Source organism: Euleptes europaea, chromosome 4 (genome assembly GCF_029931775.1).
Source record: "Euleptes europaea isolate rEulEur1 chromosome 4, rEulEur1.hap1, whole genome shotgun sequence".
NCBI classification, from domain to species: Eukaryota; Metazoa; Chordata; class Lepidosauria; order Squamata; family Sphaerodactylidae; genus Euleptes; species Euleptes europaea.
In genome coordinates, this window is record NC_079315.1 from 38,076,510 (window position 1) to 38,091,159 (window position 14,650).

Genomic DNA, 14,650 nt, shown 5'->3' on the forward strand with positions numbered 1-14,650 from the left:
ATCTGAGCGCCATCTTGGGGTTTTGTTTGATTTTAATTGGAATTTTAATGTTTTAAGTTTTAGTATTATTGGTGTATGTTTTAAATGATGTGACTCACCCTGAGCCTGGCTTCTGCCGGGGAGGGTGGGCTAGAAATTACAAAACGAATAAAAATAAAATAATAAAATAATCTATGAAATCCTAAAGAAGAATCAAAAGACCTCCCACCCCTGCACTTATTTCTGAGGAGACGGAAGCCTCCAGATCGTGCCAAGGTAACCATCCAGGGAAGACTGCAGAAGTCCAATGTGATGCCTTGGGATCAGCTTCCCAGCTCGCCACAACACCCATAGACTCTGGGCAGGCCAGGGGCCAGTCAACAGCCAACCTCCGAGGGCCAGCAGCAAAGGCACGAGCCAACAAGGGTGGCACAGGAGCAGCAGAACCTGCCATAGGCAATAGCCCATTCCTCATCTGTTGTGGGAGCCAGGAAGACTTTTTGGGAAGGATGGGGCAGGAACAGGCTAGCAGAGGCCAGAGCAGATATAAGGCTTCCCAGGGCAGAGGGGCTGGGGAAATGGGATCCCAGTCAGTCAGCTGCCCTTGGGCCTAGGACCCACTACTCCCATAGGCCCAGAGAGAACTAGGGAGGAAGGGCCATACCCCTCCTAAAGCAACCAGAGAGAGTAAAGGCAGGAGAAGGAGAGAGTGCTCTAGCCCCTCCTCCTCCTCACTCTTTTCTGAGGTGCTTTCACTAAAGCAAGCCCTACTAAAACAATCCTGGAGAAAGAGACAACCCTGGACTCCAGTTACCTAAGACCAAACTGCATTTATAGATCAGTCAAACAATATACCCAATTTCAGCAGTTCTTGATTCTTAAAAATCTACCCAGTTTTCAATCACATGTGCTAGTTGCTAATAAAATGTTTTTTCATTGATCATCAACTCTCAGATATGAACCCTTCATTTCTGTTTCTCCAATGTGTGCACTATTTGTAAACTTCTGATATTATCAACTGTTCCTGTTCCATAGTGACAGATCTGCATGTGCATTCTGTGTGCTCAAGGAAGGCAGGAAGTAGACCAGGTAAAGTAGACAGGCAGCCCATTCCTGGGTGGGGGGGTAGATCCGCAGCGGCCAGAAGCGGCGCAACCATGTCGCCTCCTCAGAGATTTCCTGGCCACTGCAGAGGGGGGAAAAGCATTTTTTAAAATTGAAATAAAGGGGGAAATGCCCCATTGCAAACATTGAGGCTGCACCAGCAAACAAGGTGGCGCAGCCACACAGCAGCTCAAAGGGGTGTTCATGGGGTGAAAGGGATTAGGGAGATGACTAACGTCAGCTCCGCCCCTTGGAATGCTCCCCCAACGCTGTTGCAGCCTGCCATTTCTGGGATTTACGTCTCAGCGTTGCAGCGGTGGAGGCCTGTGCCGCTTATAGCAAATATTAATAGAGGGCCTCTCTTTGCTTGATATTTATGTACAAGAGAGTGCAGTATGTCCACTTAATATTATCATTCTTTATTTTTAACTTATTACCACTTGCTTGTTCTTATTCTGTGAAGTCTGGAATCATATGATTTGTCTTAAATACAATCCTGCTGTGTAACGCTTTCAACAAGTTGGATTTAATCATAGTCTTGAGTCTGATTTATTTTCCCTGGTCTTTGAGCAGGCGAAGCAAGCCAGTTCAACATCATTTGTCTGAACTTTCACTTACTCTTATTTAATTGTTGTTGGGTGACTATCATACAATGGCAAGGTTGTCCAAGCCCTGAGATGCATTTTATTTTCCCATAAATATTACTCTTCCAATGTTTAATATCTTTTTTAGGAAACACAGTGCAAATTTTATAACAACTTTATAATGTGTACTGTCACCTTCAGTTTATACTGCAGCTGCTTCATTTCCAAATCTACATTCTTCAGTGGAGTTGCTGGTGTAGTTCCAGTATGGCCAGATGTCATAGGAGACAGTTTGGTAGATTGGGTCAGGTGGTCCAATTTTCCTTGCAAATCTGATTTTTCTCGCTGCAACTCAGTCAGGTTGGACATCAGTGTCTGTTTTCCAAATAAAGTAATAATAGTAACAATTGCATTTAATATTAATCTGAGACCAACATGCTGCATAATTTTACAGTTTAGCATTACAAAATACAGCATATGCGCTGTCCATTGTCCAAATTGCAAATGCGATGGCTATAGTCACGGGTCACAAAAAATACAGTACTAAAGAGAAAACAAGAAAGAAGATCGACTGTATGTATTCATGTTCGTCTAACAACATGCAAAGTATGCTGAAAAGTACAGTGATGCTTTTTCCCAATTATGAGCACTATTTTCTATGCTAAGCATAGGTTTATACTGATATGTTTTCAGAATCTACTTTGTGCTTAATATTGACTGAATATAATGGCCACCAGTATAAGCTTACATGTATAAACCACTAAAAAAAGCTATAGAATACATTTTTCAACTTGTATTTGTTTGTAGGGCTTGTAGAGGTTAAAGTAAAGTAGACCATATGCATTGCACAGCTTCTGTTTGGCTGGTCTTTACATTGTTACTTCTTCCTTTTCTCATTCATACACCATAGCCAGGGAACCACAGAATCCATAACCTTGACCCTGGAGCCAATGCACTTAACTGGTAAAAGCCAAGCTGGAGCAGGACAAGATAACAGATGTTAGTTGTTTAGTCCACTGGGTAGATCTTACCACCTTACTCTGCAGCCAAAATGCTTCTCATTTAGCAACATAATTGTTAAGGCCAATTAGCAGATGATGCTTGTTAGGGATTTACTTCAAATGAATAGTATGCAAACAAACTATTTCAGTCTTACTGAACTTGATCGACAATGGACTAGACCCATTTATTCTGCCAAACAGCACAGCAATGTATGCCTTAAAACTATAAAATGAAGTATTAAGTATTTGCTTTAATTTTGTATGCCGCAGAATTGCCTTCATTCCTGTAATAGCTGAAATAATCTTTTATCAGTCTGTAGTCAGCAGAAAGCCACCAAGCTTTTAATGACATAACGCCACAAGGCTCCTTAAGCGTCTAACAATAATACTATGTTAATATTCCAAAGAAGCTTACAATATGGGTAGTTTAACATAAGGAACAATTAGACAAAATGGTACTGAGATCTCTCATCAGGGTAAAAAACTTTGCTTCTGAAGACTCCCAATTAGATAATATGAAAGAATCTACAGTTTAGAACAACTCGTGATAGGTTTACTATATTGTGAGGAGAAAAAATGTCAAGAAACAGATACACTATAATGATGATATTTTTAAAGAAAGACACAGGAAGTAGAGTGGAATTCTGAAGCCATGCACAAAAACAGAGTGCGGAGAAAGCAGAAGGGGAAGCAACAGAGAAAGAACCAGAACTCATGAAAAGGAGCAAGATGAAAGTAGAAAATAGACCTTAATTTTTTTTTTGCCCAAATATAATTCTCCCTTTCTGTACATGGCCCTTAGGGTCACACCTCCCCTCCCCCATTTTTTGCTCCGTTTTACAAATGTGTTTATCAACTCTGCCAATTTGAACCCAAGCAAAAAAAGACTACAGTTCACTGTCATAATTACTCATATAAATCCTTACTAATTTGATACTTATCAGTTCATTCCTGAGGGGTAGGCAGCTGCGCTGGGGCCGTGAGCAGTGGAGCAACGGCACAGCGTGGAAAAATGCAAAAAAGCTGAAAAGAAACCGGTGGTGCACAATGGTGTGGGAGCGGCACCGAGCAAGTGGCGTGAGTACAGGGAGGCAGACATCCTGGGGGGGGGGGCAATGCCGAGGAGGGAAGGAATGTCGAATCGGCTGGTGGATGTGGGTGTGGTGTGGTGGCTATTTGCCCCTCCCCCACTCCAATCTTGCAGAAAGGGAGGGGCGGGCCGTTGGAGTCCAGCGGTGGATGTGGCCACCTGGCCCGACAGATGATCTCCCGGGGCCAGGTGGGAGGAAGGATGGGGGGGGGGATTGTCTGCACATGGGGTGGCAGCATCCCCGCCCCACTCACTCCAAGCCAACATTTGCCCCTGACTTGCCAGGTGCCACCCTCAAAGCATGCAATCAACAGTGAGGTTGTGGGGGTCTGGAGGGGGGTTACTATCTTGCTCGTCGGTGAATGGTCCCTAGTTTCAGGATGTCCAGGGACCACAGCACCAGTGCCTGCCCCTCCGCAATGTTCTGGGTCAGTCCAAGCATTGTTGCCAGGTGGCCCCTAGTGGAAGTCACATCAGCGGCCAGGGTCTCCACCTACCAATTGGCCCAACTGGTCGTCTCCTGCCACTCATGGCAGGCCTCCAGCTGCTCCCTCTCGATGGCAGCCCACATGGAGAGGGTGGAAGGGATGGGCAGTGCAGGACTGGGACCCTGCGCCCAGGGGGTGATTCAACATCCCTGGCGTTGACAGGAGGGTTGGGCCCAGGGCGGGAGAGGCTGCCCCACAGCTCTCTTCACGGGTGGGGGGAGATCTGGGTGACAGGGGAAGCCTCCTCAGCAGCCCCCCCCCCAGAAGAGTTCAAGGATGCATGGAGTGACACCTCACTGTCCCTGGCAGGCTTGGGAGATGAGGACATGCCAAGGGAATGCAGAACCGCCTCTGCAGCCTCCACTCTGCCGGGCCTAGGGAGTGCAGGTGCTGGATGGCTGGAGGCTCAAAGGTCACAGTGACAGGAGCCAAATCTGCAAGGAGAAGACCTTCATCAGATCCATTCCCCCTTTCCGAAGGCCCTCCAAAAGGCTGCTCCAGCCATGGTCTTACCTTTCTCGGAGGGCTTGGGGTTGGGGGAGCAGGGTGCTGAATAACGTAAAGAGTCAGTTCCATCAGCTCCTCCACAGACCCCCCCAAAGCCCCTTTCCCTGGCAGGGATTTCCCTCCACAAGATTTGGGGGGGGAGGGGTGCTCGCCAACGCCTCCGCACACTGGCCTAGGTCCTCTTTCACCTGTGCCCATGCCAGTTTAAACTGTCAACTGGCATTTACTTCAGCTCAAGCCGTTCCCCACCTACTAAGCCCATTTGGCCCCCAACCTCAGGAATAAGCTGTATGTTGCCAGCCCCTGTATCTGAAGAGCTAGGAGGACTATAGTAAAATGGGAAAGGTGCCAGTCACAGTCTGGCTGAAAACAATCCTGAATTCAAGAAGAATAAAGTTATTTCCTTAAAAAAAAACTCCATACAATCAGGACTTTTTATTTGGGGTTACAAAATTTGAATTTGGGGGAGTTAAATGAATAACCTGCCTATTCCATAGCTATGCTATGCATTCCCTATGCATAGGGGGCTATTATAAAAATGTAAATTCATGCTTTATACATTAATTTGGTATAAATATTATTAACTTGAAAGCTGCTGTCCAATCATTATGATTAACCACTTACCTTGATCTGGATTAACCAAGCGCCCTGAACAACAGCAAAACCTCAGATGTATTAAAATAAAACTGAAACATATTACAATTACACCTCTTTACTGACTTTACCCCAGCTACCAAAAACCTACCCAAAAAACAGTGCTGCCCTATTATTTATTGTCATTATTAATAAAACATATTCTTGTTAATGTTATTCATGAGTTTGTTATGCCAAATAGAGGGGTTCTCTTTTATTGGGGGAAATTAGCAATGTCAGCAATTTGCTGTGGCAAACGGGGTGATACTTTAACCCCAAAGAGGAGTTGGGGTATGGTTTCACTGCGCCTGGCAATGCCTGTCATTGCCAGTGGACAAAAGGTTTGATTGCTCTTGATGAAATTATGAATCGGAAAGAGAAAAGAACAGGAGATGAGGTGGGCGAAGTACCCCTAAGCATTGGCTATAGAGTTTGAGATGAAGGCAAGGTCTGGGAAACTATCTGCCAGGGTGAGTCAGAGGGCTTGACTAGCGACTTGATGAGTTTATTTGTGTCCATCCTGATTCTCTGAATGGAGTTCTGTCTCTGATGAGATTTCGCGAGATGTGCCTTATTTGCTGCAGGAGAGAGCTAAAGAAATGATGAAGAAGTCTGTCTTTTGTCCTTTTGTTTCCAAGTTACACCAGATGTTCTCCCAAGGGGAAACATGGTAAACAAGGCTGAACTTTCCCAGTTGGCTCTGCAGCTTGGCACACAAGATGGATGCCAGGAGACCCATTTTGTCTCTGGCTATACAGCAGTGTTCCATCCCTGCACACTTGCTCCAGTCCTGAACACTTTGCTTGGTGTACCAGGGTAGCCTAGGGCTGCCAGGATACCACAACAAATTTAACAGCAATCCTAAGCATGTCTACTCCCACTCAGATTTATTCAGTGGTGCTTACTTTCAGGAAAGTGTTCTTAGAAGTGCTTTTATAGTTGTTGTTTTAAAAAGTGCCAGTAGTGATATATAAGGTTGTCCACCAATTTCCCCTCCCTCTGTAGATCCCTAATAGGCTGTTCCTGAGGGCCCATTCTCTCTTTCTGTAGCTGAGTGAGGCAGGACTTAGTAAAACCCCCCAAAATATGCTGGTACTCGGTACCAGAGAATACAGTCATCTTAAAAAAGCTTTGGTTCTTAGGATTGCATTCTGAGTCCCAAGGAAAGCAAAGTCATTTAAGTTAGTTTTGCTTAACTGGCTTCATTGGTCACAATATTTAATTTCAGATGAATGGATTAAGAGTGTGCACCAATTTTTTTCTGTTATTTTTTGGGTTCAGATTTAATAGACCTGGAAATTTTCAAAAAATCCGAAAAAGCTGAATCCCCATACCGGTATTTTGGGGGGGGGGGATTTTCAGCTTTTTTGGATATTTGAATTTTTGGGGGGGTTATTAAACCCAAACCCGAAAAATTCCTACTGCCTCCAAACTCCACATGGGTCTTGAAGGCGTCAGACAGCTCAGAGCTGAAGGCGTCAGGCAGCCGAGTCCGGCATTCAGCTCTGTGCTGCCTGCAGCCTCTGAGACCCAGCCAGTCAGCAGGTAAGTGAGGGGCAGAGGGAGGGAGGGGAAGAGGGGATTCCCTCCTCAGTTTTTTTTTAAATGGCAGCAGGGCGGAAGCGGCATGAATAATGCAAAAAAAGAAGACATTGTCGAAGGCTTTCACGGTCAGAGTTCATTGGTTCTTGTAGGTTATCCGGGCTGTGTAACCGTGGTCTTGGTATTTTCTTTCCTGACGTTTTGCCAGCAGCTGTGGCAGGCATCTTCAGAGGAGTAACACTGAAGGACTTGACACTGAGAGACACTGTCCTTCAGTGTTACTCCTCTGAAGATGCCTGCCACAGCTGCTGGCGAAACGTCAGGAAAGAAAATACCAAGACCACGGTTACACAGCCCGGATAACCTACAAGAACCAAAGAAGAAGACATTATTCAGGATCCATTTTCCAGCTCCCTTAAACCACTGCCATTTGGGGGGGGGGGTAAAAAACCCCTTAAAAATACCTTATTGGTATTTTTCAGGGTTTTTTCAGTTCTGCTTTCCCAAATGCACACCCCTAGAATGGACTCAATTGGGAATAAATTCAGGCAGTAAAAAGAGGTTGTCATGAAGAAGGCATCCGTGGAGCTCACTGACCTAAACAACTACCATGCTTGAGTAGGTGGTGGCTACACAGCTTCAGACCCATTTCAATGTGGATTCAGGCCTGTGTTTAGGACAGAAATGGCCTTGTTCACAATGACTGATTTTCTTTGTCAGAAGAACATCATGGGGGAGAGTGTCTCTGGTGATTCTCCTAAACAGATTCTGGCAGCTTCGGATACCATAAATCATGACATCCTTCTGGAGAGGCTGGATGGAAGTGAGCTATATTCATCCTGAGTCAGGTGGCTCTGTGGAAGTTCTGAATAGGTGCCTGGAGAATGTAATGGGGTGGAAGAGACACAATAAACTAAAGCTTAATCCAGTCAAGACTAAGGTGCTGTTGGTCAATTGAAAATCTGCTTGGGGATTATGGAGTCAGCTTCTCTGGAGGAACAGGTTTATAATTAGGGTGCTGCTGGATCCTAGCCTATGTTTGAAGGCTCATATCTCCTCCATGGCATCAGCACTTTCCAGCAACGTTTGGCTAATATGCCAGCGACGACCCTTCTTTGAAAAGTGTCCTCTGGCCATGGTGATGTATGCTGTAATCACATCCAGATTACTTTAATGCCCTCTATGTGGGCTGCTTTTGAAAGTGGTCTGAATACTTCAGTCGATGCAACATGTTGCAACCAAGCTACTGTTAGGAGTGGGAGACAGGGATTTTATCACCCCAGTGCTGAAAGATTTGCACTGGCTGCTCATCTGTTTCCAAGCATAACTTAAAAGTTCTGGTTCATACATTTAAGGCCATAAATGGCTTCGGGCCATGGTAGTTGAAGGACTGCCTTCTTATACTGTCCAGCCTGCAAGATAAGCACAAGCCCTGCTCTGGTTGCCCATCTTTAGATGTGAGCATAGGTGTAAACTATTAGGGGGGGGTGAGAGCCTCAAGCTCCTCTGAACTTCGCCGGGGGGGCTGAGCCCCCCGAGAACCAGTGCCCACATGAGGGGCTCAGTTACAATGGCAGCTGAAGCACAGTTCTGTCCTACCTTCCTGATGTATCATATTACAATTTCAATGATTCTTTTGGGCTTTGTTTCTGTTTGCTAGTATGTATTTGTGTGTTTATTAAGAATTTATACATTGCTTTAAAAGACCTGTTCCTATGGCCCAAAGGATCTTGCCACTGAACTCTGCAGGTTTGTTCTCACCCACAATACGTCAGGTTTGGTGAGGAATTATATCTTCAAATCAGTGACACAGCCATGGGCATCGGCATGGCTTCACAGTATGCCAATATTTTCATGGTGAATCTAGAACAGCATTTTCTGAACTTCTACCCATTGGCACCTCTCCTTTACTTGAGATTAATTGATGACATTTTCTTTGTCTGGATTCATGGCAAAGAAGCACTCAAAAGATTTCACCAAGCTTTCAACAACTTCCATCCCACAATCAATCTAACGATGACTTTCTCTGAACAAGAAATAAGCTTCCCGGACACCACAGTACGGATGCACAAGGGACACACAAGCACCACATTATACTGGAAACCAACAGATCAGCAAACATATCTACATGCCTCCAGGTACCACCCCAACCATATCAACCATATCAAACAGTCCATTGTCTGTAGCCAAGCCCTACGCTATAGTCGCATCTGCTCCAATCCCTCAGACAGAGATATTCACTTGAAGGAGCTACAGTGAGCATTTTTGCAACTACAATAGCTTGCTGATATGGTAAAAAAGATTATTGGAAAGGCCAAAATGATACCCAGGCACAGCTTGCTACAAGACAAACCCAAAGAAAATGACAATAGAAAACCTCTGGTGGTCATGTACAGCTTACAACTCAATCCAGTCCAACGTATTATTTGTGACCTACAACCAACTCTGGATTGTGACACTTCCCTCTTCAGAGAAGAGAGCTTCTAATGTGAAGCAAAAGCCAGGCCGACAATACCAAGATATCCGGGCTGTGTAACCGTGGTCTTGGAATTTTCTTTCCTGACGTTTCGCCAGCAACTGTGGCAGGCATCTTCAGAGTACTCTTCACTACTCTAAAGATGCCTGCCACAGTTGCTGGCGAAACGTCAGGAAAGAAAATTCCAAGACCACGGTTACACAGCCCGGATAACCTACAAGAACCAATGAACTCTGACCGTGAAAGCCTTCGACAATACCAAGATACTTTGAAAAGAAGCTATGAATGGCTCTCTCATGGTGTGACAATGGAAAAAGCTTATTGTGACATTTGTCACTTAGCAGCAAATGACATGAATGTTCCTCTTCCAAACACATAAAGAGACAAGGATGCCCATGAAACTTTTGTTCAAAATGGCTTCTCAAACTGGAAGAAGTCACTGTTTAGATTTCAGACCCATCAGAATTCTAACTTGCACCATGCAGCTGTCTAAGCTATAGCCTCTGTTAAAGCAGGAGTAAATGTACAGAGCAAATTTTCAGAAGGCCAGCAGAAGCAAATGCTAGATGCTGGAAAGGCACTGCTGATAATTTTAGCATCAGTAAGGTACCTTGCCTGTCAGGGCATTGCAATATGCAGCCATGACGAGGAAGAGTCAAACGTGAAACAGCTCTTGCTGTTACGTGCTACAGCTGAAATCATGGTTGAACTGTACAAACTACAAATGGATTTCACCTACCATTGTGAATTAAATGCTTGAGATCATGGCTCACAATGTTCTACGTAAACTATTGAGATTAAAGCAGCTCTTCAGAGAAGCCAAGTCCGTCGATGGAGCTTGGTTCTGGGATTCAGCCGGGTAGAGCGATTTTTCATAAAGGGAGGCTTTGAGGCAGGAAGCCCATTCCTGCGCCTTGGGCGTAAAGAGGCTACAAGCCGGGCAAGAGGCCATTATGTGTCCCTTGCCCAAACAATATAAACGATCCTTATGCTCATCAATTTGAGCCATTTTTGGCCCGCAGGACCGACATTTCTTGAATAAAGCCATCAGAAGAAAAATCTCACCAACCATGGTAATGAGGAGAAGCTCTCCACACATCATCTCTCCACGGTGGCGAAGAGAGAACTGAGGGATGGCTGCATCCACACCCTCTGTCACGTGGCCAATTCAGCGGGAAGAGTCACTGGTGGAGGGGGAGCGCCCCATATCTTCTAGAAGCTTTCCATATAAGGTTCTTTGTGGCTGGCCTGTGCATGCGCAGTTCCCATGTGGGACGGCACAGAGATCACGATGATAAAGTATCACAACTGAATGGAAGTCTTCAGCTACCAAACCTTTTACTCTTTGTTTGAATATTACCACTCCATTTAACAGTAGCCTTGGAACCAATGATTTCCCCCCCCCCCCTTTGGCAACCAGACCTGCTTGGTGGTACTTTTTTCAAAGGGTTGTATGACATGAATAGGTATGTACTTTCTATGTAGATGTACGCACACATTCATTTTAATGCTATTTTATACTAAGTACTTTATGTAGAAATTGATTTTTATAGGATAGATTTTAATTTATTTTGATTTATATCCTGAACCTCTCAAAGATTCAGGGCAGATAACAAACCCAACAAAGCCGAATAACATTTAATAACTGAAATTCTACCCACACTTTCCTAACTATGAGCCCGAATAGGGAAGTCTTCTAAAGGAATTCAGGCTTGGAGTTTACCAATTATATTGTAGGAAGGTCTTCCATAGTGGGGAGGGTTCATCCAATGATAACTTCGGCTTTCTGTTGTTCAAAATTGATTCACAGACAGTGTCATAAAGAAGGTATCCTCAGTAGATCTCAGAGATCTCTTGAGGCATTGTCACACCCGCTTACTTTGAGCATTATATGACTGAACGAGCTAAGCTATTTAGTTCCCTATAAGACTATGAAATTACTACTAGTTGATCATGTTTGAGCACGTTTTCAAAATTGCGGTTTCTGCATACATTGGAATCCCCCACAACAGAACTGCATGCTTCCTGCTCCAGTTCTACTAACAGTTATTCCCAGTTTATATCATTTCCCAAGACAGTTGGCATGGCACATGAGTTAAATAGTACAGGCAGGTTTTTCCCCCTGCAAGCAGGCAGAATTCAAGGCAGAGACAATGAATTAAAATATTAAAGGGGTAGCAGGGTTGGAGGTGTTGCAGCAAAAGTAAATAGGAGTCTTGTAGCACCTTAAAGGCTTTTTTATTTTTTATTTTTTTATTTTTTATTTAAGTTTTTTATTTAAGCAGGAGCATTTATGGACTACAGCCCATTTCATGAGATGTATGCAATGGACTCCACACTAGACAGGCAGACACAAAATTACAAATAGCAAAATAAACAGGACTCTGATTGCATGTGTGAATGCGCCTGCCTGCCTAATGAAGATCCACTATATGCATCTGACAAAGTGGACTCCAGGTCATCAAAAGTTTGTGCTAGAATAAAATCATGCACATTTATTTTATGATTAAAAGTCTGGCAGATTGAACTCATGATCACACAACTTCAGCGATCATTTGCCAAATTATACCATGAAATGAGACTGCAGTAAATCCTATAAACGCCTGATCTTCGACATCTTGCAGATAAATGGCCTCTTGATAAATCAAATGCCCTCTGGAACAGAATGGGAAACAAATAGCTAGATATACCAAATATAAGACATGCATCAAGTCAGCTTTAGCGGCAAGCAATTCCTAATAATAAGCATATGACAACAAAACATCTGGAAGCCTGAAATCCAGGTATTCCTTGTGCAACTAAGAAAGTGTTCTACTTAGTAATCACAATAAGAAAAATGGAAATTAAAAGAGGCCACCTTGTCAGATAAGATGGACAGAGCACAAGGGAGCAGAAAGAAGTCTAAAATGTAGAATTTCCTTAACAGCTAAAGAGCAAGAGTCCAGTAGCACCTTAAAGACTAACAAAAATATTTCTGGCAGGGTATGAGCTTTCTTCAGCTTATCTGAAGAAGTGAGCTGTGGCTCACGAATGCTCATACCCTGCCAGAAAAAATTTTTGTAGTCTTTAAGGTGCTACTGGACTCTTGCTCTTTTCTACTACTGCAGACAAACACGGCTACCCACTGTGAATTATCTTAATAGCTAAGATTGGCAAGAGCTGCCAAGATCACATATTTATAAACCATTTCTAGGTACTTACAGAAAGACAACAGCTTATATCACAAAATGTCAAGCAAATGAAGGTAATGCAGAGGACTTTTTAACGACTACTTTAGCTAGTTGCTAGACTTCATCAGTCTTTAGAGACCACTAAGTACCCTTTGGTTAATTGGCCAGTGGTAGATTAATCTTTTATTCCAGCAGCAGTGCTTTAACACCCCTTGCTCTCTGACAGAGTAGTAGCTGAATGACAAAATAATATTGTGCATGAATAATAAGCAGAAAAGTTAAATTAGCATTTCATATTTCATATGCCATACCTGTATGTCAGAGGGAGAAAAACTTTCTTTTTAATTCCCTGACATTCAACTCTTAAAAAAAACCCCACAACGATCCGATGTTGACATCTCATTGAGCTGAATCTTCCTAATTACTGCTAATTGCCTATCAAGACTTTGTTCTCCTTGAAGTGCAGTTGTCTAGTATATATGAACACAGTTTTAACTCATGCAACATAGACAGCCATGACACCTGAGGTGTGTTACATTATTATGAGGTCATACTAAATATGGTTTGCAATTAACAAAGCAGCTTTTAAAGATGCTTAAAGGCACTGAAAATGCCAATCTCTAATGAAGTGTTTAAACTACATCCCCATGGAGTAATACAGATGTTTGGATGAGTAACAAATATTGCTTTAAAACCTTTTTTTAAAAAAAAGTATTTTCCTACAAACGTGATTAATATTGTAGGATTAAAGATTTTACAAAACTGAAATTTACAAAGTATTTTATATCTTGTTGGGCATATTTTTACATACCAGAGGCATGACCCAGACAGGCACAATTTAGAGTCGCAAATTATATATACAAAAATACAATCAAGTTTGTAATTGAACATATAGAACAAAAATATATAACTGAACATATAGCACCACAAAATCTAAACACACACGCCTTCATATCACCCTTGGAGACACAAATTAACAGATTTTGAGAGATGTGTACAATTTTTGGCCTTCATTTTTTAGAGAGCAGTGCACCGTCTTATCCATGCTTCCAATAAGCCAGCATGGTGTAGTGCTTAAAGTGTCCGATTAGGATCTGGGAGACCCAGGTTCGAATCCCTACTCTGCTATAGAAGCTTGCTAGGTGACCGTAGATCAGTCACACACTCTCAGCCTAACCTACTTCTCAGGGTGGTTGTGAGGATAAAGCAGAGGAGAGGAGAGGAGAACGGTGTAAGCCACTCTGGGTCCCCATCGGGGAGGAAAGTTGGATATAAATAAAGTAAATAAGTAAAAAGTAAATAAAATAATGATTCTTGTGACTTCTCAAGGAATACCAATTAGCTGTTCTCCAGAATGCAAAGCAGATTACAGGAAGAAAACAACCCATCTAAAAGGCTAGCAGCCATACAAACAAGGAATATTTCAATAACTGTTCAAAGACCCCTTTCTTAAATACTAGGCAATGTTCCAGGTAGTTTTCAGTTCAAGTATTTGTGATTACCTTTAAAGCCCATCATGACCTGGAACTTTCATACTGAAAGACCATCTCAGTAAGCCTATGCTCCGGATGAAATCCTTGGAACAACTGCTCCTTTTAGTGCCTTAATTTAGAATCCATTATGGCCCCAGCATGTGCTTTATCTGTAGCAGTACTTACTCTACGTCAGGGGTGGGGAACCTTTTTTCTGCCAAGGGCCATTTGGATATTTATAACATCATTCACGGGCCATACAAAATTATCAACTTAAAAATTAGCCTGCTATATTCGGTCAAACATTTAGCCAAGAGGCACGACTGGAGATGGCTCCGAGTGTCTGCCATGTTTCTCCATGGCCCGGATGGGAAAGGGTTAACACAGTGTTTTGGGCAGTCCTAGCAGCTCCATAGCTAATGACTCTTCTGTTAGGGGGAAAGAAGGTTTCTTTTCTCAGTGAAACAAACTCACATCCGCCTTGAATAGAGGCTATCCCTGTCTGTGGGAGGGGGCGGATCACCAGTCCTAGATCCTTCTGAACTAGAGATCTGCCAGGACCCACGAAGGGTCAGACCAAATGATTTTGCAAGCCTTATACGGC

The 14,650-nt window shown here is 43.3% G+C and overlaps 1 protein-coding gene across 1 annotated transcript in view; it reads right to left on the minus strand.

The window, feature by feature from the left end:
* Positions 1 to 14,650, minus strand: part of CNTLN (centlein) — a 286,353-nt gene that overhangs the window by 59,990 nt on the left and 211,713 nt on the right. The window contains exon 19 of the mRNA XM_056848744.1: positions 1,863 to 2,042. Coding sequence (XP_056704722.1) covers positions 1,863 to 2,042 — 180 coding nt within the window. The remainder of the gene's footprint in view (positions 1 to 1,862; positions 2,043 to 14,650) is intronic.